The 27,441-nt window shown below is 44.0% G+C and overlaps 1 protein-coding gene across 6 annotated transcripts in view; it reads right to left on the bottom strand.

Moving 5' to 3' along the window:
• The window catches only part of iqch (IQ motif containing H), a 303,610-nt gene that overhangs the window by 200,783 nt on the left and 75,386 nt on the right, over nt 1-27,441 (bottom strand). For all 6 annotated transcript variants that reach the window (XM_072470436.1, XM_072470433.1, XM_072470434.1 and 3 more), the window contains 4 exons: nt 25,347-25,463; nt 7,678-7,798; nt 6,135-6,272; nt 1,419-1,636 (listed from right to left, as the gene is read on the bottom strand). In XM_072470436.1, coding sequence (XP_072326537.1) covers nt 1,419-1,636; nt 6,135-6,272; nt 7,678-7,798; nt 25,347-25,463 — 594 coding nt within the window. The remainder of the gene's footprint in view (nt 1-1,418; nt 1,637-6,134; nt 6,273-7,677; nt 7,799-25,346; nt 25,464-27,441) is intronic.

Genomic DNA, 27,441 nt, shown 5'->3' with positions numbered 1-27,441 from the left:
ATGTTGTATATCTAGACTACCAGAAGGCGTTTGACAAGGTGCCACATAAAAGACTGATCCAGTAGGTGAGATCGCAGGGGATTGGGGGTAGAGTACTAGATTGGATTGAGGACAGGTTCACTGACAGAAAGCAGAGGGTCAAGATAAATGGGTTCTTCTCTGACTGGCGAACTGTAACTAATGGGGTACTGCAGAAGTCAGTCCTCGGACCTTAACTGTTTCCAATCTGTATAAATGATCTAAAAGCAGAGACAGGATGTAACACAGCAAAATTTGTGGATGATACTAAAATGGGTGAGAAAGCAGGCAGTGAAGAGAAGATAAAGAGTTTATAGATGGATATAAATAGGCTAGGAGAATGGGCCAAAATTTGTCAGATGAAGTTAACGTGGATAAGTGTGAGGTTATCCATTTTGGCCAGAAAAATAGAAAGGCAAATTATTATCTAAATGGAAAGCAGATTCAAAATGCGTCCGGGCAGAGGGATCTGGGTGTCTTTGTCCATGAATCGCAGAAAGTCAGTTTGCAGGTACAGCATGTAATTAAAAAGGCAAATGGAATGTTACCATTTATTGCAAAAAGGACTGGGGTGTTAAAGTAGACAAGTGTTGTTGCAATTGCTTAGGGTGTTGGTGAGACTACATTTGGAGTATTGTGCCCAGTTTTGGTCTCCTTATTTGAGGAAGAATGTGGTGGCCTTGGAGGCAGTTCAGAGGAGGTTCACCAGATTGATTCCGGGGATGAAAGGGTTGACGTATGAGGAGAGATTAAATTGTTTGGGCTTATACTTGCTGGAATTTAGAAGAATGAGAAGGGATCTGAGTGAGGTACATAAAATACTAAAAGGGATTGATAAAGTAAACGTAGGCCAAAGGTTCACTCTTGCAGGGAAATCTAGGACCAGAGATCACAGATATAGGTTGAAAGGTTTTAACTGAGATGAGGAGGAACTACTTCCCGCAGAGGGTGGTGAATTTGTGGAACTCGCTGCCCCAAAGTGCGGTCGAGACTGAATTATTAAATGGTTTCAAGAAAGATATAGATATATTCCTGATTATAAAAACGGGTTAAAGGGATATGGGGAACAGGTAGGGAGGTGGATCTGAGACCAGGAAGGGATTGGCCATGATTTGATTGAATAGAGAAGTAGGTTCCAAGGACTGAATTGCCTACTTCTGCTCCTAATTCCTCTTTCCTATGTAATCCGGTTGCTCAGCGCTAAGCCAAGGGAAGCTTGTGACAGACACAGCAAAGTCAGGAACAGGACTGTCAGTCATTCCCCCATAGTTTTCAGGGTGCTACTTACCTGTGCTGGTTGTCGTTACCATTAGTCCATTGGGAAGCTTGCAATCCTGCCATCAAAGTTCCTTCCAAAAATAACATGCGCCCTGTTTTACAATATACATTGTTCTCCATACCTGTGGCTGCTGAAACTCAAATGGCACCACTTCTTTACCAAGCAGGTGTTGGACGGCACTGATGTCCTTAGCTGATGACTTGGACATGAATGAAGGAGTAGGAGTAACAATACCCATCTTTAATGGCAGCCTAGTGCTTGGTTTCTTGTCCACATGTTTTGGTTCATCTGTATATGACTCACTAACGATTATACAGTAGGCATTTTTGGGGTAAGTACCTGGAAACAAGTAACAACAGTCTAATTTTAGGAGAATCCTTTTAGGTGTAGTGTTGCTAAATAAAGATTACAAGATAAAACTATACCAGGGTAAATTTTCTGAAGCTGTGCGTCATAGATTTGGCCTTGCATTCAACCACCTGAGATTGTAAAATAGCCTGTGAGGCCTCACACCAATTTGTTAAAGCATCCGATTTTAAGAGACATCATTTGAGGTCTAAATAATGCTCTCATTCCAATATTGAAAAGACATTCTGAATGGTGATTTCCAAAGTTTACAATAGCATGAGCATTATACATTACAACTAGATACACACAATAATGAGTCCTCACCAGCTGAAGTAGGCCTCTCAAATTTTAAATTTTAAAACAATCTCTGCACTTCTCCACTTCTTCTTTCGCATACCCCTGGTTTTAGGTGCTCCACCATTGGCAGCCATGCTTTCAGCTACCATGGCTAGAATTCTCGACTTAATCCTCTCTTTTGAGTTTGCCTCTCTCCCTTCCTGCTTCCTTAAAACATACCTCTTCTATCCCTTTTTTTAGAAAATATTTTATTGAAGCATTTGGAATTTTCACAGTTTAACAAATTAACATTCTAAACAACCTAGTGACCCGACGCACGCAACCACATCACAATAACATACCCAACTACCCTCCCGCCCTAGCTCCTAACTACCCGTATATTATTTTACACTGCCTCCCATTTTCTCCCCCCCTTTCTCCTGACGTTCAGTTTTCCTTAAAGAAGTCAATGAACGGCTGCCACCTCCGAGCAAACCCGTGAATTGAACCTCTCAAGGCGAACTTAATCTTTTCCAGCCTGAGAAACCCTGCCATGTCACTAACCCACACTCCTGACTTTGGAGGCTCCGAGTCCCTCCATCCCAGCAAAATCCGTCTCCGGGCCACCAAGGAGGAGAAAGCCAGAAAATCGGCCTCCCGCCCCCCCTGGGCCCCCGGATCTTCCGATACCCCAAATATTGCCATTTCTGGACTCGGAGTCACCCTCCCTTCCAGGACCTCTGACATGACATCCGAAAAATCCCTGCCAGAATCCCCTCAACTTCGGACACGCCCAGAACATTTGCACATGATTTCCCGGGCTTCCCTCACAGCTTCCGCACCTGTCCTCCACTTCCTCAAAAAACCTACTCATCTGGGCTACCGTCATGTGGGCCCTATGAACCACCTTGAACTGGATCAGGCTAAGCCTGGGACATGACGAGGATGAATTAACTCTCTTCAAGGCCTTTTCCCATAGTCCGACTTCCAGCTCTCCTCCCAAATCTTACTCCCACTTCCTCTTCACCTCCCCGATTGGGACCCATTCCCACTCCATCAGCTCCTTATATATCTCCGAGACCCTCCCTACCCCAACCCCCGTTTTTGACATTACCTTATCCTGTAGTCCCCTCAGGGGGAGGCGAGGAAAGCTTGGAACCTGCCTCCGCACAAAGTTCCGTACCTGCAGGTACCGAAACCCGTTCCCACCCGGCAACTCAAACTCCTCCTCTAATACCTCCAGGCTCGGGAAACCCTCCTCAATGAAGAGATCCCCAAATCTCTCAATCCCTGCCCGCTGCCAGCTCCTAAAGCCCCTGTCCAGCCCCCCCCCAGAACAAACCGGTGATTATCTCAGATCAGTTACCACACAGACGCCCCCTCCAATCTCATGTGCTGTCTCAATTGTCCCCACACTCAGGGCTTCCACCACCCTGGGCTTGTGGAGTACCGAGGCAGCGAGAACAGCAGGGTGCCGTTAGCAAAGCCTCCAAACTCGTACCCTTACACGGTGCCACCTCTACCTGCTCCCACACCGACCCCTCCCCCACTACCCACTTCCTAACCATCGATATGTTGGACGCCCAGTAATAGTCCATAAACTTCGGAAGGGATAAGCCCCCCTCCCCGCGCCCCCGTTCCAAAAGTATCTTCTTCACCCTCGGGGTCTTACCAGCTCATACAAAACCTGAGATCGCCGCGTTCATCTTCCTGAAAAAAGCCTTAGGGATAAAAATTGATACCTCTTCTATCCTGATATCTTCTTCCGTCGCTTGGTGTCAAACTTTGGCTAATAATGCGCTTCTGATATACTTGGGAATTTTACTGTATTAAAGGTGCTGTAGAAATGCAAGCTGTTGTTACTGAAGGGCAAAGGGTAAGTTTTTCAACGGTTATTTTTCCTGTTTTAATGTCTCCTTTACTGCATTCAGCTGCATTCATAAGTTGGTTTTATTGGGGGGTGCTCCAACTTTGGGTTTCCCCCCCCAATAATAATTTATTTCATTATTTCTGGTTGCTGCTGGCTTTCACATTACAAAGGGGTGAGAATTGATATTCTTTTGGGGTATTGAATGTCCCACAATACATATTAATACACAAGTAAGAGGAGTTTATAAGGATTCACCAAATGCAAGTGCAACCACCCATGAGATATTTTGACCACACCTGTGATTACTCTGTATCTGGACATGCCATAGGAGACCCACCTTCAAGGTTCCACTTCACAAAAGAGATTGCAACACAGTTGTGACATTTGCTGCACAATCTCCTGCACAGAACATATGGATCAGGATTGACTCTTCCCAGGAAGTGAAGACATCCACAGGAGGAACCATTACTACTACTACTCTTCCAAAATGCACCAGGAGTCTGCAGTGCACAAATGTAACAGGGCAGTGACTATTACCATGTTTGCTACATGCAACACCTTCATCACATCTCCTATGGAAAATAAGCATCACTGGATACCGCATGCCAATATCAGGTGGATTGCAAAGGTGAGCAAGCATCCCTGAATGACAAAGTATTCCATTCTCTAGCAATTGAAATGAAATGAAATGAAAATCGCTTATTGTCACGAGTAGGCTTCAATGAAATTACTGTGAAAAGCCCCTAGTCGCCACATTCCGGCGCCTGTTCGGGGAGGCTGGTACGGGAATTGAACCGTGCTGCTGGCCTGCCTTGGTCTGCTTTAAAAGCCAGAGATTTAGCCCAGTGAGCTAAACCAGGCCCTGGGGAATTGACTTCCCCTCATTATTAAGCACAAAGTTCATCATAAGACACCAGCCCAGCTCAGTTGGTAGCCTGTTTGTCTCTGTCAAACGGTCATCAAGTTTTACTTAATTTAGGCTGACAATTTAGTGCAGTAATGACCGAGGTTCTTCATTGTTAAGGAGGCTGTCTTTTGGCAGAGGTATTTAAACATGGTCTATCCATCTATTGGGTTAATGTAAAAGATCCCGAGATACTATTCAAAGAGGAGCAAGAGTTTTTTGCAGTGACGTGATCAAACTTTTACCCTCATCCAGCACTGTCAAGAAACAGATTTTTGGGGATTTTATTTAATTTACCGTTTGTGAAACCTGGCTCTGGACAAATTGGTGATGATGGTATTTTCCGATAAAACACGGGATTACACTTCAAAAAAGTAATTCATTGGGTATGAAGAGCTTTGGGATTTTCTGAGGCTGTAAGAGGAGCTATATAAATTCTTCCTTTCTAAGTGGAACAAAGTAATAATATTTTGAATCTTCATGAAAATTACATGACTTCAGATTATAATTACCGGAACCTTTTTTTTCCCCTTGAGAATTTGTTTGAGGGGAATGTTGAAAGTGTAAACACTCACAATCCATACCACACGATACAGTAATGAGGGCTCACACTGCCTCCAGCCACTCTGAAACCAATGCTCAAAGGAATATAGTGCACCATTAAACTGGTCTTTTTTTAACCTCTCTACCCAATTAATTTTTAATGTATAGTCTAAACAGAATAGTTACAAAGACCTATGGGATAATGATTTATACCCTACTTGTGACACTGACCATAATTCATCCATGACTTTCGTTCTCATGAGCCAGGTCACTTATAGGACATGAATCATATCCCACAATTCTGCATAATGTATCCTCGATATGTGTACTGCGGCAGGATTCTGCATCATACGAATTGCATGGTTAAAAATTGTGTCTATTTCTATATTCTTATTATTCTTTCTTTGCCTCCGAACAATACTTTTTATCCCAATATGCTTTCCTTCTTTTGGGTATTTTTATTTTTAACCCTTCTTTTCCAAAGCTGCTGAATAATGATGGGTGTTGTCCTAAAGGTACTGGTTTCCCTCCAGTACTTTGCTTGTGTGGCTATTCTTGAACCGCGAGCCCAAGCGGTGAGTGTTAACAGGTAATTTGACCAAGGAGGTGATAATAACCCAGCCTAATTGTGTACTCAGCAAACGCATACTCACACATTCATATTTCAGCAGGAGTAACCAAAAAGCAAGCAGGAGTGGGAATCCTGAACTATTGATTTCCCCTCTCTTTCGGCCAAGGCCTCCAATTGCTCTTGAACAAGACCAGTCATCTCAGCATAGACCTGAACTGAATCTCAGACCTTCTGGAGCGCTTGGCTTAGTGCTACACCACGCAATACCTTTACTAGACTGCAATTTGTACAAACCAGAAAACATAGCCTTTGGCATTATCTTTACCAAATACTTCTGCAGCTGGTTTCTTATATTTGTCTTCGATATCGTGGATCTTTGCTGCTCTGTGTTGAACAAAAGGTGGGTCAACAGTCAAGTCAGATGCTGGAGGAATTAAGCCTCGTTCAATCAAACTCAGAATACCTGTAAGAAAAGGAGAATACTATCAGCAGCATCTGTGAGTAATGCAAAATAGTGATTTGATGTAGAACAGTATGTTGTAGCTTTATGGATGGGGCTGTGTTTTATGTGCCCTGTTCATCTCTGTGCTGTAGCTTCAAATTCAGTCCCGACTGTGAGGTCTAGAAATTCGATCATGCCTGTGGTCCCAGGCAACATGCTAAATTTGTGTTGGGATCTCATTGAAATAATTCTGGTTTGTAGCCGATGTAAGTCATGCAATTCACTGGCCACACAATTGATTGGATTGGGGGGGGGGGGCGGGGGGGCAATGGCAGAAACCTTGTGCCACTTAAAGACTGCCATCACCCCTTAAAGAGGAGGTGCACTTGGAGACAAACAGGAGGAAATTCTCCAGGCAACACTTCTGCCACCAATGAGAAGAGATCGCAAAGGAGGCCAATACCAGGAACTTAATGCGAAGGACATGGCTGCAATACCAGACAATACTCAATGATCTCAGCAGAGCTGTCAAGGTAAAACATTGCTCTTATTCTCTACTCATCGCTCTGGCCTCAAGACTCACAACATTCCCTTTCCCCGTTTCCTTTCGCACTCCTACGATCACTGCAACACTCTTCACCCACCTTCTTCTCCTCATATTCATACGCTCACCAATAACGCAGTCCCCACTTCACCAGACCTTATGCCAGGTGCACTGCATATCAGCTATTCAATACGACAGGCCATTTCTCTAAAGATCTCACAGGGATGTCATATCGCACTCCCATCTTTTTATTCACGAGAAGGTCATGCACAACTCCCGGCAGGAAGCGGACAGCAGCGGAGACTGAGCCAATCTGCACACCTTGTCCCTTCTTGAAGAAAGCAACTGGCAATCAAGGGAAAGGGATGTGTCGTGGCCTCAGCAATGGCAATGCTGGAGGAGAGGTCACACAGAGTTTCTTCACACCTTAATCTCTTTTTCCCCTTCCTACTTTCACATGGTGATATGCAGGCAATAGGGCGAAGGGCTGGGACACAACAACAGGAAAGCAAACCAGCCCTGCTGCAGAGGACTCAGATATTAACTTTAAGTGCCAGGGCTACTTAAGACTGATAGGCACGCCCTGGGAAAACACTGGGTGCACGAAGCAGCCTGCCAGCAAGCTTACAGACAATGTCGCAGAGTGTGAAGAAGGCCTGTTCCTACTTATGTCGAGGCTTCAGACAGGGCTTGATGACATTCAGTTCTATATGGGATAAGTGGTATCCCGCGCCATTAGGAACACACATTTTACACTGAAAACCACTGTGGTTATCAAATTTCCATAGTCATGATTAACATAGTAGAACAAAATTCTAGAACTGGTTCCTGCCTATCTTCATTGCCCAAAACATCCTGTGATCTGCTCCAGTTGCCACTGACCTTTTTTTGCATCTTTCTCAGATACAAATGGAGGAAGGAGGGTTGGATCTTCACGGTGGGAAGCAGGCAAAATGGCGAGTGTGCCAACTGTAGAACCTTTAATAAGTTTTTGCAAAGGTGCCTGTTTGGAAAAGAAAGCTCTGAATTAATTTTCTTTCTTATTGTGAGAAACTCCACTTATGAAGTTCTGTTGTGAATTTCATGCACATTCACTTGCAGCAAACATCAGCATAGCCCACCAGGGGGTCAAAACTCTATGCTTCCTCGTTGACACCTGAAGTTAATGTGGTACTCACTTGTAATAAATTACTGCTAGTTTTACTACACCTTTTCGAGCTTTTAGTTGAAAGGCTTTCTATTTGCAATTACTGTTTTTTTATTGTACATGCACAAAATAATTCTAGCATAAATTATTTTTGCTAAATTCTATATTTTTAAATGTGAATCTTGCTTCTTCCGCAAGTTTTATGTTCATATCACGTAAAGTTGAATTAGCTGAAGAAAAATGTTGAGACACATTTCACTTTTAGCCCTTCCATTTGAAGGACTTCAGTTCAACTCTGGTCCATGAACATCTCTCCTATGAGTAATTAAGGGCCTTACACACCATTAATTTAGACGAATGATGCGCCACCATTTCCAAAAACGATCCACCTTTCACCATTGCTCTTCAGCAGAATTATGCCTCTATTCTTGACCTGTCTGGCATGGAGATATTGAGAGAGCCAGAACTCAGTGTGGTACGCTTGACTTTTCTTTGCTGTTTAGCAAAACAAGTAAGGAAATTCTATTGGGAGATACAGTTATCCCAGCTTCTGTATAGAAATTAGAAACTCACAAAAATAATATTAACTTTTGGCCCTGTATGGATTTCTTTTTTGTCTTTTATCCTGTCTACTTGGCAAAAAATGATCTAAATTATTCAATACAAAGTCCTACATTCCCTGCAATGATCCTTTGCATTACAGTAGAACATTGCTGCGGCATTCTGTGCATACTAATTCTGTGCAAATTAAAAATATTGAAAGATTATCATTAAGAAATATGTATCTAATTAAACTCTTTCTGAGTATCGGCAGCACTCCATTCTCACTTTCAAGGCCTTTTACCACAGTAAACATAACATTTTTAAACATTAGTGCATACTACATTTCTTAGAAATGTTGCTCGGTATTTCATTCAGAGTACATTACTTTGAAGTGCAGTGACTGGTAATATGTAAGGAAACTTAGCAATCACAGCAATTCTTTAAGAGGCATGGTCGCTGCACATGTCTGCCATCGTTTTCTCTGGGGACTGTTAAAAAATTAAATGCTCAATGTGGAATAACAATGCTTCAAAATAGAGGACAGTTTTGTGACATAAATAATTTAGGGGACAAATAAGGATATTGCAATCAGAATGAGCAGTTACCACTTCAATACTCATTTATAAGCAATGTGGTTGTTTTGATGATGTAGCAAAAAAATGTCTGCAGAGTACACTTGATGCAGAACTTTGCTGAAATTTCAAGCGTTGCTATATGAGAATTATAAAAAGAGCAGAAGTAGCAGAAAGTGAAAAAAAGAGAGAAAAAAAAGGAGGAAAACAGACATGTGCTGGCTGGTAGCATTGAAAATGTCAGTTCCAGGCAGAAGTCCAGCTTGTACCAGTCAGAAAGTATGGACCTATCTTATTGTAATTCATGGCTGGACCTCTATCTTGCCCACAGACAGCTGTAAACCAGCAGCCCATAGCATCCCAATCAGGCACCATGTTACCAAAGAATGCTGAAACACACTGGAACACCATTACTGCATCCATGCAGCACGTTTCTGTTGCACCCTGCGTGGCTGAATGACAGACTTGTCTTGTATTCCAGATGACAAGCGCTGGATAAAAACTTAAACAAATGGTGACCTTTAGAAAGATTAATTTGTTTACCAACAAATGTTCTTCTGTCATAAGAGATGGGGGTGACCTTCACTTCCCAAATGCTGGGTTGAAAGTATACTGATTGTAGTCATCTGTTCCTTAGCTCTGCCTTGGCAATTACCTCCTATTTTTGTCAAACTGACACTGTAGCAATTTGTGTATTTCTTGTAAAGATTATATGAACGCAACATGCAATTTTTGAATTACTGCAGTGTAACCAGAATTTAATGGGTTAGACGCATGCCAGATCACATTCAAGGGGAACAATCCATATCTATCGACTGCAGTTTTTATTATAAAAAATGAGGAATAAAACGAAATGGAGCCAAGGTGCAATTATGCACAATGGGTATTGTTAAATACTCTGACAAACAGTTCTATGTAATTTGGATATGGGCTGAGAACTGTGCAGATGCTCATTTTATTTTAAAATCACAATTTTCATCTCTCCATTTTAAATAATTCTAAGGCTATTTGACTGCAAGTACTTCAATGTACCTTCGAAATAAACTCATCAAGGTAATTTGTGTCAAAACATTGAGTAATGTTTGTTTATATTTCATTATTCTCATCAAAGGTATTTTCATCGAGAAAGAAGGAACTGAACAAGATGAGCCATCCGTGACTAACTAAGTATGGTGCTGAATTGAAAGAAATGGGAGACAATATTATGAAGATTAGAAGTAGCCCTGGAGAATATAAGAAGTAGCAATAGAGGAGATCATCTCGCCCCTTGAGCTTATACTCTGCCACTCAATACCATCATGCCTGATCCTCTGCCTCAACTCCACTTTCCTTCCTGCTCCTCAGATAACTTGGATTCCTGAGACATCAAAAATCTGTATATCTCAGCCTTAAATATATTCACGGTGGCACGGTAGCACAGTGCCAGGGTCCCAGGTTCGATTCCCAGCTTGTGTCACTGTCTGTGCAGAGTCTGCACGTTCTCCCCGTGTCCGCGTGGGTTTCCTCCGGGAATTAAGTGGGCAGGCAGGGGGACTGACAAAATTTGCCCAATGAAGATTCCTGGTATTAGGATGGAGAGGCCCGCTGACAGCCAACCCCCTGCCCTTTTTTCCATCCTCCTGCACTTCTCGTCCCTCCCTGTGACACCACCCCCCCCCCCCCCCCCCCCCCCCCCCATCCACCGTCACTTACTTTTCTCCAGGGATCCCATAATGATCCCTGATGAAGGTCCAAATGTGCTACTGGCAGCAGCCACTGCTCCCAGTGGCGTTGCCGATAATGGACAGTTGGGAGACTCTGATTGCTCAGCAATTCTTGGGAAGTGGGATTCCAGCCTACTGGGGTAACCCCTGCAATTAAATGTTCCCTGTGGAGCTGGGAAGCCCAGAAGGAAGGTCACTGCTACCTATTAGGGACTTAATTCCTTCTATGCTCCTGGAAATCAGGTCCTTGGGGGTGTTTCCAGTTTAGGCAGTAGACGTCAGTTCCCCCCTCATTAAATTTCACCCAAAGAGTCTACAAAGGGATATAGGTAGATTGTGAGTGGGCCGAAATATTGTTGATGAAGAATCAGGTGGGAAAAGTGAGATTATCCATTTTGGTAGGCAGGATAGAAAAGCAAAATATTAGTTGAATGGAGCGAGACTACATAATGCTTTGGTACAGAGTGATTTGGGTGTTCTCGTACATGAAACATAAAATTAGCAAGGTGCAATCGGAAGGCAAATGAAATCATGAGCTTTATTGCAAGGGGAATGGTGTATAAATGTCAGGGTTTACCAGCTGTCTGTGGGACCACTGCATACAGTTTTGGTCTCTTTATTCAAGGAAGGGTATACTTGCATTGGAGGTAGTTCAGAGAAGATTGACTAGGTTCATTCCTAGGATGACTGAGTTGCCTCCTGAGGAAAGGTTGAAATTTAGAAGAGTGAGATGTGCTTGACAGGGTAGATGCTGAGAGGATGTTTTCCCTTGTGGGGAATCTAGAACGAGGGGCCATATAAGGTGTCGCCCATTTAATGCAGAGATGAAGGGAAATGTGTTCTCTCAGAAGGTCACTTGTGTTTGGAATTCATTACCGCAGTGAGCTGTGGAGGCTAAATCATTGAACTAGATAGATTTTTGGACTAGAGGGAAGTCGACGGATCTGGGGAACACGCAGGAAAATGGAGTTGAAGCTAAGATCAGACCAAACATGATCTTATTGAATGGTGGAGCAGGCATGAGAGGCTGTATGACCTATTCTTGCTTCTATTTTTTAATGTTCTAATGTTTATAGACAAGTCAAATGGTGTCAATGAAGTGTAAAAGTTACCGCCTGTAGCAATTGTAGTTTTACAAACCTCACTCCAATAGTGCCGATAATGATCAGTGCATGTGGTGAAAAATATATGACTCTTGTGAGATAAGTCCCTTTTTTAATTACCTAAATTGTTATGGTAGTTTGTCCACTTCTTTGAGTGTAAAATCATCCATTCCAGGGGAGCAATGTTCATTACAGCATCGAGTGGATAGGATATAAACAGAGCACAAGCCAAACGGCACAAGAGGCTGCAACATCAGGATAAAAACATTCACAACATTGCTTTTGTTAAGTTTGTTCCATGGAAGTGTTTTTTTTACTGCACATTAGTGCCTGCTCCCAGCCAGTCTCTGAGTATTGCTTTAGTATAATCTTCCTCCTAATGTTATGGTTATATTATGTTTGTGTTATGCATAGCACCACTAGCCAAGCTGTGTGTTATATTATACGTTGGGGAATATTTTCCTTCTTTTCCTCAAAATCGGACTAATCATATTTTCCATGGTGTTTAATAATCAAAATTATTTTGATTTTACTGTGGCTGACTTTGGGCAACATGAATTTGCTAATGGGGATAGCAAGAAAGATTGCCAATTATGACACATCTGCAATAATTGCCATTTCACATTTCTCAAACAGTTCAGAGCGACTTAACAAGTTATAAAGATGAAAATGTTAGTTGGGTATTAATAGCAGTCATTAAGACGAAGTAATTATAAATGGTTACACAAAATATTTGCAGAATCTAACTTAATGATCTTAATATGCATTGAAGCCTTGTTGATCTGTGCATTTGACAGATGAAGCCTGAGAAGCTAGCCCCACAAATATTGGCAAGCTGTAACTGGGCTAACTGCTTGTCTACTGCTCCATAAGCCAGAGTGAGATTATGTTGAAGAAGAGCATGATCATTGGCGCGATACCCCGGCCATGACACACCGGAATCGGGGCAGGACACAGCCAGTAGATCCTGGGAGAGGCCTCCCCTGGGATTCCCGACAGCTGTTATGCCTCACAAGATCTAACCAGATCTTGCGAGACGTCACAATCTGGGTCCCGCCTCTCACGCAGCTAAGTGAGTTTTAGAACCCATTTAGCCGTGATGAAGCCAGGTGAATCAGCCACCCGCCATCTACCGGCCTCACTGAGGAGACCCTAGATGGGGGCCATTCAGTACTAGTACCAACAAATGGAGACCAGGCAGAACGGTACCTGGGGGTGGGTCTCCCAGGCGATCAGAGGCCCACGGGAGGTCGGCCTGCAGGCAGGGTTACACCCTGGCACTGCTGGTGTCACCCAGCCACCTGGGCACTGCCAGGCTTGCACCAGGGTGGCACTGCCAGGGTGTCCAGGTGGCACTGCCAAGCTGGCAGGGGCACTGCCAGTGTACCAGGCTGGCAGTCCCAAGCTGTCATTGTGCCCTGCTGTGGATTGGACCTGGGGGTGCCCTGCCGGTATGTGGTGGGGTGTGGGCGGGGCTCAAGGACCACCCCCACAGGTGAGTTGGGGAGGTCTGAGGGTTGCGCCAAGGGGTCATTTAAAAATCTTATCCTGCACTGAGCAGCTCTGCACGCCAGAGCTCCTCAGTGCAGAAAATTAAACTAAATGTGATCTCGGAGGGGCGTTCCCCGCTGGGGCACGAAAACAAGACACAGTGCCGTTAAACAGAGCTACAAGTGCTGGGAACCAACCCGCTAATCTCGCCCAGAACAGACTCTGTTTTAATTTGGTCAGATTGTGTCCCATGACTTAACATGGTGATTAAAAATTTAGATAGAAACTAATTTCAATTTAAATCCCTGAGCACTTTGAGATAGATTCTAAAAGTGACTTAACCAGACAAAGAAATGAATAAATAACAGTTGTAAATTTGGCCAGTTTTAGTTTGCAAATGATGGATATAAGAGTTGGGATTTATTGGCAAAGATTTCTGCACCCACATAGGACAATGCTATGAACAGTGCTCCAAAGAAGGTAGAACTAGTAAAACCAATAGACTAATGCAAATTACATTATACATTCAGTGTGGAAATGTATGGTACAACAAAAAATAATTTATACAGCTGAAATCACCTTGTGGTGACATGTGCAGCTGTTACATTAGATGGAATTGGCTCACAACAGGAGGGCAAGTGGCACCGATGGTCCTTTAGCAGAGTAAGCCTTTAACTATTTTCAAAGAGCATTTGTTTAGTAGCCATAATAGGGAAAGAGGCTAAGTAAAGCACTGCACCTATGGAATTGGATTGTGGCCAGGTGCGTACATCAAACAGTTTATGATACTGAAATATGTCACATCAATGCATGCATAAACACTTATTGTGCTTAATTGTTCATATAATATTGATGCAACGCCCAAATGGGTAATTGCACTCATGCAATCACATTACCCATTATGCTAGTCACAGAAAATCAAGTTGTCTCTGGTCCGTGCACTGAACAAAGAATTAGCTCAGCCATAATTGTTAACACCAGGCTTGCATCAGGCCATAATGCAGATAGATACTTGACAACATACAGATAGTAATACTGAATGTCAAAGCACTGGATTCGGCACGGATCACTCCTGATGATAGAACAAAAGATGAGGGGGTTGATGAAGAATGAGCAAGGGATGGGCGGAGGCCGAACATACTGTCTGTCCCTGGGTCAATTACCTTGAGACATAAAGTTTTGAGGTTTTGTTTCCCTGCAGAACTTGGAGCTCGTTGTGAGTTCCCTTGGCTTCATATTCATGAATCTGTAAGGGATGGAGGATGGGTTATTTCCACTGCAATCTACTATTGATCAGGGAACAACAGTGAAGGCTCTCGTGAATGCTTGCACTCCTGTTAGGTTTCTGGGCCAAAAGCCCAACACTCAGTTATGGTCATCTCCAAGACTGTGGAAGATTCTGAGACCTCACAAAGGTTCACTGTGCAATGCTCATGGGTCCGTATCATGAGGCGATTGTCTCCAGCAAAGGCAAAATAACTGAGTAACAATAGAACATACAGTGCAGAAGGAGGCCATTCGGCCCATTGAGTCTGCACCGACCCACTTAAGCCCTCAGTTCCACCCTATCCCCGTAACCCAATAACCCCTCCTAACCTTTTTGGACACTAAGGGCAATTTAGCATGGCTAATCCAGCTAACCTGCATGTCTTTTGACTGTGGGAGGAAACCAGAGCACCCGGAGGAAATCCACGCAGATACGTGGAGAACAGGCAGACTCCGCACACAGTGTCCTAGCGGGGAATCGAACCTGGGACTCTGCCGCTGTGAAGCCACAATGCTAGCCACTTGTGCTACCATGCTGCCCACTAATGTCAACAGCGGTTGATTGTCATCATGGAAAACTACAAAGTAGCTTCAAGCAATGCCTCAGAAAATACAGAGACTCGAACGGCTCAAGGAAAAATACTCCTGGCACTGATAAACGTACATGTGTCAGATGAGGATTGAAAGAGTGGACATTCTAAATCACAGGCAGCTAGCCAATTGAGTCAGCAGTCACCTGCCACCTTGATGGGGGCTTTGAAAGAATGCCATGGATAATATAAAGAAGTACATAATCAAATGGGAAAGCACACTAGAAGTTAAGTAAGCGGTGAGATGCATACTGTTAATGATGTCCCATTCTTTGGAGAGGTTAGTGATCTGGTTAAACTCTAATCGATGTTATAGGTATTATAGATATTATAGATATTGACTATAAGGTAGATTTTTACAGTGTAATTACTCCTCTGCCCCATAGACATCCATGTAACCATCTCCCCCTCCATTCTGTAATAACTGCCAACGATGCTGTGATGCTCCAAACTCTGTTTCACTCTCCACTATTTAGGGAAGGTGGTGGTGCAGTGGCATTGTCACTGGACTAGTGACCCAGCGATCCAGGTTTGAATCCCACCAAGGTAGATGGTAGGTGGTGTAATTTGAATCCAATAAAAAAATCTGGAATTAGAAGTCTAATGAAGATCATGAAACCGCAGTACAGGCCCTTCGGCCCTCGATGTTGCGCCGACCTGTGAAACCACTCTAAAGCCCATTTATATCATAGAATTTACAGTGCAGAAGGAGGCCATTCAGCTCATCGAGTTTGCACCGGCTCTTGGAAAGAGCACCCTACCCAAGGTCAACACCTCCACTCTATCCCCATAACCCAGTAACCCCACCCAACACTAAGGGCAATTTATCAGGGCCAATCCACCTAACCTGCACATCTTTGGACTGTGGGAGGAAACCGGAGCACCCGGAGGAAACCCACGCACACACGGGAAGAACGTGCAGACTCCACACAGACAGTGACCCAAGCCGGGAATCGAACCTGAGACCCTGGAGCTGTGAAGCAATTGTGCTAATCACCATGCTACTGTGCTGCCCCAGATTTACACTATTCCCTTATTGTCCATATGTCTATCCAATGACCATTTGAATGCCCTTAGTGTTGGCGAGTCCACTACTGTTGCAGGCAGGGCATTCCACGCCCTTACTACTCTCTGAGTAAAGAACCGACCTCTGACATCTGTCTTATATCTATCTCCACCCAATTTAAAGCTATGTCCCCTCGTGCTAGACATCACCATCCGAGGAAAAAGGCTCTCACTGTCCACCATATCCAATCCTCTGATCATCTTGTATGCCTCAATTAAGTCACCTCTTAACCTTCTTCTCTCTAACGAAAACAGCCTCAAGTCCCTCAGCCATTCCTCATAAAATCTTCCCTCCATACTAGGCAACATTCTGGTAAATCTCCTCTGCACCCTTTACAATGCTTCCACATCCTTCCTATAATGCGGCGACCAGAATTGCACGCAATACTCCAAATGCGGCCGCACCAGAGTGTTGTATAGCTGCAACATGACCTCATGGCTCCTAAACTCAATCCCTCTACCAATAAAAGCTAACACACCGTACGCCTTCTTAACAACCCTCTCAACCTGGGTGGCAACTTTCAGGGATCTATGTACATGGACACCGAGATCTCTCTGCTCATCCACACTGCCAAGAATCTTACCATTAGCCCAGTACTCAGTCTTCCTGTAATTCCTTCCAAAATGAATCACCTCACACTTTTCTGCATTAAACTCCATTTGCCACCTCTCAGCCCAGCGATGCAGCTTATCTATGTCCCTCTATAACTTGTTACATTCTTCCGCACTGTCCACAACTCCACCGACTTTAGTGTCATCTGCAAATTTACTCACCCATCCTTCTACGCCCTCCTCCAGGTCATTTATAAAAATGACAAACAGCAGTGGCCCCAAAACAGATCCTTGTGGTGCACCACTAGTAACTGGACTCCAGTCTGAACATTTCCCATCAACCACCACCCTTTGTCTTCTTCCAGCTAGCCAATTTCTGATCCAAACTGCTAAATCACCATGAATCCCATGCCTCCGTATTTTCTGCAGTAGCCTACCATGGGGAACCTTATCAAACGCTTTACTGAAATCCATATACACCACATCAACTGCTTTACCCTCATCCACCTGTTTGGTCACCTTCTCAAAGAACTCTATAAGGTTTGTGAGGCACGACCTACCCTTCACAAAACCGTGTTGACTATCTCTAATCAAATTATTCCTTTCCAGATGATTATACATCCTATCTCTTATAAACCTTTCCAAGATTTTTCCCACAACAGAAGTAAGGCTCACTTGTCTATAGTTACCGGGGTTATCTCTACTCCCCTTCTTGAACAAGGGGCCAACATTTGCTATCCTCCAGTCTTCTGGCACTATTCCTGTAGACAAAGATGACTTAAAGATCAAGGCCAAAGGCTCAGTAATCTCCTCCCTAGCTTCCCAGAGAATCCTAGGATAAATCCCATCCGGCCCAGGTGACTTATCTATTTTCACACTTTCCAGAATTGCTAACACCTCCTCCTTATGAACCTCAAACCCTTCTAGTCTAGTAGCCTGAATCTCACTATTCTCCTCAACAACATTGTCTTTTTCCTGTGTGAATACTGATGAAAAATATTCATTTAGCACCTCTCCTATCTCCTCGGACTCCAAGCACAACTTCCCACTACTGTCCTTGACTGGCCCTACTCTTACCCTAGTCATTCTTTTATTCCTGACATATCTATAGAAAGCTTTCGGGTTATCCTTGATCCTACCTGCCAAAGACTTCTCATGTCCCCTCCTGGCTCTTCTTAGCTCCCTCTTTAGGTCCTTCCTAGCTAACTTGTAACTCTCGAGCGCCCTAACTGAACCTTCATGTCTCATCTTTACATCAGCCTCCTTCTTCCTCTTGACAAGTGTTTTGACTGCTTTAGGGACGGAAGTCTGCTATCTTACCGGTCTAGCTTACATGTGATTCCAGATCCACAGCAATGTGGTTGATTCTTAAATGCCCACTAGTTCAGTTCAAGGACAATTAGGGATGGGAAACAAATTCTGGCCTAGCCAGCGACCCCCACATCCCATGATCGAATTTAAAAAAAATCACTGCTGGAGTATTCTGCTGAGATCCCTTTTTTCCCTTTGACTAACTACAAATTCAGAGCAATGGTTTAGAGTTTATGTTCCATTTGCAGTATTTATTTACATTTTACACTCCTCAACAAATCCTCAGCAAGACTAACTCAGTCTCCTTGGTAAATGGTAAGTTGATCGGAAGGCATTTGATAAAGTTCCACATAAGAGACTGTTAATTAAGAGATGAGGGCAAATTATTGACATGGTTAGGAAATTGGTTGAGTGACAGGCGACAGAGAGTGGGGATAATGGGTAAGAACTTTAATTGGCAGGATGTGACGAGTGGTGTACCACAGTGATCTACGTTGGGCCTCAATTATTCACATTATTCATTAACAACTTGAATGATGGCATAGAGTCATATACCCAAATTTGTTGATGATACAAAATTAGGAGGCATTTTAGACAGTCTAAATTATATTAGAAAATTACAAGGAAATATGTGCTTTCGGATATGCTTTTGGAGGGTTGGTACAGACTCGATAGGCTGACTGCACTGTAGAGATTCTATGGGCGCGATCTTCCCAAAAGAGAACAAAGTCCCCAAGTGAGCGTGTTTAGCCACGTGTTTCCCGGCACTCGCATATTTAACATGCCTTGTGTTGAATAAGGAGCCTGAATGGGGAACATTGGCCGAGGCCGTACATAGCCCCGTTTTTTAGAATGGGGAGCTCACTCGTTGGAACTCCCCATTGTAATGAGAGACGAGGCACCCCAAAGAACACCAACCTCCCCCCCTCCAGCTCGTACACAATATGGGAGAGTCCTCCAGCCCCTCCCTCTCCACACCCACACCAGGCAATACCGGCCCAATTGTGCGTGCAACAAAATGGCAGCTTGGCAGTGCCAAGCTGGCACCAGGTGGCACTGGCAAGGTTCCAGGCTGGCACTGACAGGGTGCCCAGGTGGCACCAGCAGTGCCAGGGCACCACCCTGCATGCAGTTGGGGGCCTCCAATGCCCTTGGCGACCCCCAGGAATGCCGTTCCATCTGGTTCCCCGTTCGTGGGGCCCAATACCAAACGGCATTCATTCGACGTCTCTGAGGCGAAGGGGTTGAATCCGTGCGACGGTCTCCTATGTGATCCAGAAAGAAGGCAATGAGGCCAACCATCACCTGGACCATATTCGTCAGCGCGCGCAAGAGGCGCTGGAGCTAAGTCAGGAATGCCCCACTCCAAGCTTGGGTGGAATTCCCCCTGCGGCCCAGGTGGATTCCCGAGGCTTTCACAACGGTTGGTCGGACGTCCGGAAGCCGCGTACCCACTGCGCACATGGAACAGCCCAGCGAAGACGAAGACAGTGACAGAGACTCTGACATGGGCACAGGAGCACCAGACTACTGCTTGCCATCACCATTTGCGCCGGCGCCTTTGCCCACCGAGCCACTCCCACTTCGGCGCTCTTCGTGGAAACGGCAGTCACTGGTGCGCTACATGCCTCCCGGGCTGACTGTGCCGCCCCTAGACCAATGTCCGTCGCCCAAGCCATCGAGAGATTCGCCTCCGGAAGACATGGACGTTTCTCTAAACTTGGGGGTGTGTGGTGGTATTATGACCCCCTAAGTGTCTACAACCTACATTGTATCTGGTTCCCCTCCCACACCCTGGAGTACGAGCTCTCCAAGTGATAGGGGGGGGGGCGGACCCCACAGGATATAAATCCCGACCTAGGAGCAGGTCGGGGAGGGAGATCCTGTGGGCAGTGGAGTTTTTAGTGTATTGTTAGTTGTAAATAAACCGAGTTGTATCCTGCCTACCTGGCCCCGTGTGGAGTCGTTGTCTTTGGTCTCAACAAGATGCATAGGTCTTTAAAAAGCCATGAACAAGTGCAGAAAATAATCAAAAAGGCTAATGGAATGCTTGCCTTTATACCTAGAGGATTGGAGTATAAAGGCACAGACGTTATGCTGCAGTTATACAAAACCCTGGTTAGACCCACTTGGAGTCATTGTGAGCTGTTCTGGGCATCACACCTAAGGAGGGATATATTGGTTTTGGAGGGAGTGCAACGTAGGTTTACAAAAATGATACTTGGACTACAGGGGTTAAGTTACAAGGAGAGCTTACATAAATTAGACCTATTTTCGCCTGAATATAGAAGGTTAAGGGCTGATCTGGTCGAGTCTTCAAGATATAAAGAAGAAAGGACAGGGTAGATAAAGATAAACTCTTTCCACTGGTTGGAGATTCTAAAACTAAGGGGCATAGTCTAAAAATTAGGGCCAGACCTTTCAAGAGAGATGTTAGGAAGCACTTCTTCATGCAAAAGAGGTTTGGAACTCTCTCCCACAAACAGGAGTTGAAGCTAGAACAGTTGTTAATTTTAATAGATTTAAGCAAAGCTATTAAAGGATATGGGCCAAAGGCAGGTATGTGGAGTTAGGCCACAGATCAGCCATAATCTCCCTGAAAAGCAGGACAGGCTTGAGGGGCTGAATGGCCTACTCCTGTTCCTATGTTCAAAGTTAGTATGCAGAGGTATTTTGGTTTGCTGACAATGACATATGCATCCTTAAATATTCCAACGCTACTTGACTAAAGATGGCTGGTTGTTCTGGTTTGGAGAAAAGATATGTGTATTCTAATGTATAAATTTGGACTGGGGTGGATAATTTCTCTGTTCACCTTGGGTAATATTTTCCCACTGACATTGTTCCCATTTAATGCACTTGCACTGAATTCCACTGTGCACTTTTTTTTAACAGTCCACAACAGCCCATGTATTTTTAAAATGGCAGAATTTAAGAAATGCATATTAAGCATTTGTACAGGAACACTACCTGTCTGACAATATAACCCTCTGTTACCTGCATCGTAAATGTGATCATCGTGACAATTGTAAATGTGGTCATAAGATTTCCTCTGGTCAATATTTATTTTTGATTGACGTACAACCAGGAGCAGTCTTAAGGAACACATTTACAATATTGCCACGCAAAGCATCATAGAATTTACAGTGCAGAAGGAGGCCATTTGGCCCATCGAGTCTGCACCGGCCCTCGGAAAGAGCACCCTACCCAAGCCCACGCCTCCACCCTATCCCCATAACCCAGTAACCCTACCTAACCTTTTGGACATGGAAGGGCAATTTAGTATTGCCAATCCACCTAACCTGCACATCTTTGGACTGTGGGAGCAAATCCACGCAGGCACAGGAGAAATTGCAAACCCCACATGGACAGTAACCCGAGGTTGGAACTGAACCTGGGACCCTGGAGCTGTGAGGCAGCAGTGCTAACCACTGTACTACCGTGCTGCCCCTAGAATATTTCATCTACTGGACTCTTATTTTATGTTCAATTTTGTATTAATTGAGCTGCAAGTGTTCAGTTGTCAAAGCCTCTGATCTAATCTGAAAAGCTAACTTGGAATCCAAGCTGACGTATCTGTGCAGCATGTCTAGTTTAGGACTTGGTTGAAAACATTTTGGATTTCCTGATTTTCTAATTACTAAAAACTTCATCTTCTCGTCTTACAGCACAATTCCTCATTTATTGAGCTGCCTGCATTCAGTTGCCAAAGTTTGCTTTACGTGCCAAGAATCTGTCAAGGAACAGCCTGAAAACCAAGTGACTTTCGCTGTGTTGCAGATGTCGTCATTAAACTAAAACTTCTCCTTGGCTTTGCTGAAACCAAGCCCAGAATGACTGTCACATTTTTCTACATTAGAGCAGTCTGTTTATTCCAAAAGAAACCCACTGTCTGACATGCATTTTAAAGATGAGGTACGTTCCTAATTAAATGGAATTTTCAAAAACATATTGTTAAAAAGTAGTGAAGTCTTTATCCTAACCCATCCATTCCATTCAAGGAACCATACGTAATTTGTGTGTTGAGTATCCGGTGTTAGGCTTTTCTCTGAAGTTGCATTCACAGAGGCCCACAGCACAAGGCAGCTCACGTCACAAAATTGGCCAGAGAGTTTCAAGTAGCCAAGGTTGGGAGCAGATATACTGCCTTTTTCACTTTCAAACATGTCTCCCTATAGGTTACAGGCTAATAAAATGAAAGCTTTGTGTTACCAAACTACTAGTTATCTGTGTTCTCTCTTATTTTACCTGAGTAGCACGAGAGGAAAGTTCAGTGGAGCACTATAATGTTTTTGATCAAATACAGAAAGACAAAACAGACAGCAATGGAAAATGAGCAAGAGAGGGACACTGCGCATATGTTGAGGTGTTTCCCATTGTACCCTATTCAATCTTGTTTTAAAACTACCCATACAAAGAGATCACATGGAGCTGCTACACCCAGCAAATAGATCCAGCATGTGAGCTATCCCCTTGAAATAATGGGACCCCTGCAAGTACATCTTCATTAAACCAAATAGACTTTAAACATAGCTGCACATTATTACAAGCCCTAACTCCTATAATTAACCCTAATTGTTAAAACGGATTGCACAGAAAATATAAAAGGTACACTCCTGCTGTATGTGAGCTTCAGGCAGGATTGAAGGACACCGCCTCAATTAAAAATGAAAAAGCTTTGCATTTATATAGCGCCTTATTCTTTCGCTCAGAAAAAATGCTTCACAAGAATTACTTTGAAAATCAGAAACTGTTATGTCTTGTCTACAAGATTTCACAGATGGGACTGGGATGAATGATCAATCAAATCTATTTTTACCGATAGGCTCATGAGGAAGAGAAACACTGGCACATACTTGTTGGGTCAAAAGATCTTATTCTGTGCTGTAAAATTCAATGGAATTTCCTGAAGGAAAATTGTTGATCTATTTGCTGGGTGTAGCAGCTCCCTGCTCCTCTTCAAATAATGCTAATGGTTCTTTATCTTCCACAAATAGGCACACTGGGCTTTGGCATAACAGTGAAGAACAGGAATCCTGGATGAATTTTCCTTTGCATAAAATGGTTTACTGATGCCAACTGTATCACCAGAATGGGGATTGGTTAACTCGCTGCAGACTTGAGAACTCTTCTTATTTTTTATTAAACTTTTACCAGTCCAAGCCTGAATATTGTCCAGCCTGAATATTATATTGCATATAAGAATGGACTACTTCAGAGTCACGAGTGGTGTTGGATATTGATCAGTGAGCAGCGAACATCGCCACTTTTGACCTTATGATCCAGGGAAGGTCATTGATGAAATTGCTGAAGATGCTTTGGCCGAGGACACTGCCCTGAGGAACTCCTGCAGTGATGTTCTGGGACTGAAATGATTGACCTCCAACAGCCACAACCATCTTCCTATTTGCTAGATATGACTCCAGCCAGTGGAGAGCTCTCTCCATAATTCCCATTGACTTGTTTTGCTGTGGATCCTTGATCTCACACTTAGTCAAATGCTGCCTTGATGTCAAGGGCAATCACTCTAACATCACCCATTGAGTTCAGCTCTTTTGTCCAAGTTTGAATCAAAGCTGTAATGAGGTCAGGAGTTGGATGACACACCTGGGCAATTACCACCTTGCAGGCTGGGGACTGGAACAGCTTCTTCAGGGATGCGGCAAGTTCTAGATCACAGGTCTTCAGTACTATTACTGGAATATTGTCAGGTCCCATGGCTTTTGCAGCATCCAGTGTCTTGATGTCTGATGTGGAGTCAATCAAATTGGCTGCAGACTGGCATCTGTGATGCTGGGGACCTCAGGATGAAGCTGAGATAGATCGTTCGCTTCTGGCTGAAGATTGTTGTGATTGTTTCAGTCTTATCTGATGTGCTGGGCTCGCCATCATTGGGGAAGGGGATATTTGTGAAGCCTCCTCCACCAGTGAGTTGTCTAATTGTCCACCACGATTACCGACTGGATGTGGCAAGACTGCAGAGCTTAGATCACATCCATTGGTTGTGGAATTACTTAGCTCTGTATTATTAGCTGCTAATGATTTGTGGCATGCAAATAGTCCAGTGTTGTAGCTTCAACAGGTTGGGATCTCATTTTTAGGTATGCCTAGAGCTGTTCCTGGCATTCCCTCCTGCACTCTTCATTGAACCACAGTTCATCTCCTGGCGAGATGGTAATTTTAGAGTGAGGGATATTGGGGAGGCGGTGGCATTGTGGTATGTCCCTGGACTAGTCAACCATGGACCTATTGTAATGCTCTGGGGACCCACGTTCAAATCCCGCCACTGCAGATGGTGAAATTTGAATTCAATAAAAATCTGGAATTAAATGTCTAAAGATGACCATGAAACCACTGTCGATTGTCATAAAAACCCATCTGGTTCACTAATGTCCTTCAGGGAAGGAAATCTGCTGTCCTTACCTGGTCTGGCCCACATGCGACGCCACACCCACAGCAATGTAGTTGACTCAAGGGCAATTAGGGATGGGTAATGAATGCTGGCACAGCCTGTGACGTCCACGTCCCATGAACGATTTAAAAAAAAGCCGAGCCATGAGGTTAGGGATCATGGCTGTATACAATTCTGCTGCTGCTGATGGCCCACAAGGTCTAATGGCTGTCCAGTTTTGAGTTGCAGGATCTATTTGAAATCTATCCCAATTAGCATGATGATAGTGCCACACAAACCAATGGAGGTCCCCACAGTGAAGACAGGACTATGCGGTGGTCAATCCTGCCAACACTGTCATAGCCAGATACATTTGCAACAGGTAGATTGGTGAGAAAGTTGTCAAGTAGATATTTCCCTAAATTTAGTTCGCTCACCACCTTACGAGGCCCAGTTTAGGAGCTATGTCTTTTAGTGCCTGGCCAGCTCGGTCAGTAGTGGTGCTACAAGCCACTCTTGGTGATGGCCATTATAAAGACAAGGGATCAGCATAATTTTGAATGCTGAGCACACCAATACAATTTGATTTAAAAAGTGTTTTGTATCAACTATGGGCTGATATCCATTACAATAGTTAAAACATACTTTCCTCTGAAGACTACTACAACTCTTACACAAGGTCAAATTTCAACCCATTGCTCAATCTTCTTGCAAGTCAAGAGAAAAAAACCTCAAACTTGAAAACCAAATAATTGGCATGCTCAAATTACTGTTAGATATCAAATATCATAAAATTGAAAGGAATTACTGTACTTACTTCAGGTATTTCATTCTTGATAACGGGGAGCTGAATCCCATAGTTCTCGTGCAAAAAAGCTCTGTTCTTTGCGTTGGTCGGATCATGCAAAATCCTCATATCCATGGCGTGCTTGTGCTGTTATACAGATGAGATTAGTTCATATATTGAAATGTATTTATGCAGAAAGTGTTGTTTGCTTCTAAATAATCCAACAGCAGTTAGATATAAAAGAAAAGTTTAGATGTGAATACAGTCGATACATTTTTTCTAGGTAAGATTTCTGTCCTATGCCATTTTACTTTTCCATTTATGTTCATGCTATATGACACAAACTGAAAAATCACGGCCAGCTGATTCATCATTTCTTTCCCCTACTGACATAGTGAAAGTTATACGCACCTTGAATCCTATTTGTCATCCTCATTAAACAATCTCCAAACAGAATCAAAACTAATTTCAAAACCCTGGATAATTTAAGGTAAACAAAACTCAGTGAAATTCCTCTATGACACCTGAAGGCGATCAAACAGGTTTGAGGAAAGCATGGTTACTGAGCGACACGTTTCCCAATCAGCCATGGTTTAGAACTCGTGCAATCCCTTTCAAACAACTACAGTGAAGTGGAACCCTGCACATGCCAGCATAACTGGGTAGACCTCAGCTAGAGTACTGTGTACTTGAGTGAAATGGTGGCACAGAGGTTAGCACTGCTGTCTCACAGCGCTGGGGGCCCCGGGTTCTATTCCGACCTTGGGTGACTGTGTGGAGTTTGCATGTTCTCCCCGTGTCTGCGTGGGTTTCCTCCAGGTGCTCCGGTTTCCTCCCACAGTCCAAAGATGTGCAGTTTGGGGGATTGGCCATGATAAAATTAGTATCCAAAGATGTGTAGGTTAGGTGAGGTTAAAATGGCATGGTGGAACAGTGGTTAGCACTGCTGCTTCACTGTGCCGAGGACCCGGGTTCAATCCTGGCCCCGGGCCACTGTCCATGTGGAGTTTGCACCTTCTCCCCGTGTCTGCGTGGGTCTCACCCCCACAACCCAAAAATCTGCAGGGTAGGTGGATTGGCCACGCTAAATTGCCCCTAAATTGGAAAAAAACAAGAATTGGGTGCTCCTAAATTTATTTTTAAAAAACAAAAAAAGGTTAGGTGGGGTTACTGGCATCGATTGGAGTTAAGAAGGGTGCTCTTTCAGAGGGTTGATGCAGACTCGACGTGCTGAAAGGTCAATGCTTCTTCTGCATTGAAGGGAGTCTATGATTCTGTGTCATAGAACATAGAACATAGAAAATACAGCACAGAACAGGCCCTTCGGCCCACGATGTTGTGCCGAACCTTTGTCCTAGATTAATCATAGATTATCATTGAATCTACAGTGCAGAAGGAGGCCACCCGGCCCCCCGAGTCCGCACCAGCTCTTGGAAAGAGCACCCAACCCAAACTCAACACCTCCACCCAACACCAAGGGCAATTTGGACATTAAGGGCAATTTATCATTGGCCAAATTCACCTAACCCGCACATCTTTGGACTGTGGGAGGAAACCGGAGCACCCGGAGGAAACCCACGCAGACACGGGGAGGACGTGCAGACTCCGCACAGACAATGACCCAAGCCGAAATCGAACCTGGGACCATGGATCTGTGAAGCAATTGTGCTATCCACAATGCTACCGTGCTGCCCTTAAGAACAAATAAATCTACACTGTATAATTTTCCCGTAATCCATGTACCTATCCAACAGCTGCTTTAAGGTCACTAATGTTTCCGACTCAACTACTTCCACAGGCAGTGCATTCCATGCCCCCACTACTCTCTGGGTAAAGAACCTACCTCTGATATCCCTCCTATATCTTCCACCTTTCACCTTAAATTTATGTCCCCTTGTAATGGTGTGTTCCACCTGGGGAAAAAGTCTCTGACTGTCTACTCTATCTATTCCCCTGATCATCTTATAAACCTCTATCAAGTCGCCCCTCATCCTTCTCCGCTCTAATGAGAAAAGGCCTAGCACCCTCAACCTTTCCTCGTAAGACCTACTCTCCATTCCAGGCAACATCCTGGTAAATCTTCTTTGCACCTTTTCCAGAGCTTCCACATCCTTCCTAAAATGAG

The sequence above is a fragment of the Scyliorhinus torazame genome, chromosome 12 (assembly GCF_047496885.1).
Source record: "Scyliorhinus torazame isolate Kashiwa2021f chromosome 12, sScyTor2.1, whole genome shotgun sequence".
Classification (NCBI taxonomy): Eukaryota; Metazoa; Chordata; class Chondrichthyes; order Carcharhiniformes; family Scyliorhinidae; genus Scyliorhinus; species Scyliorhinus torazame.
This window is presented reverse-complemented; position numbering and strand designations above follow the sequence as displayed.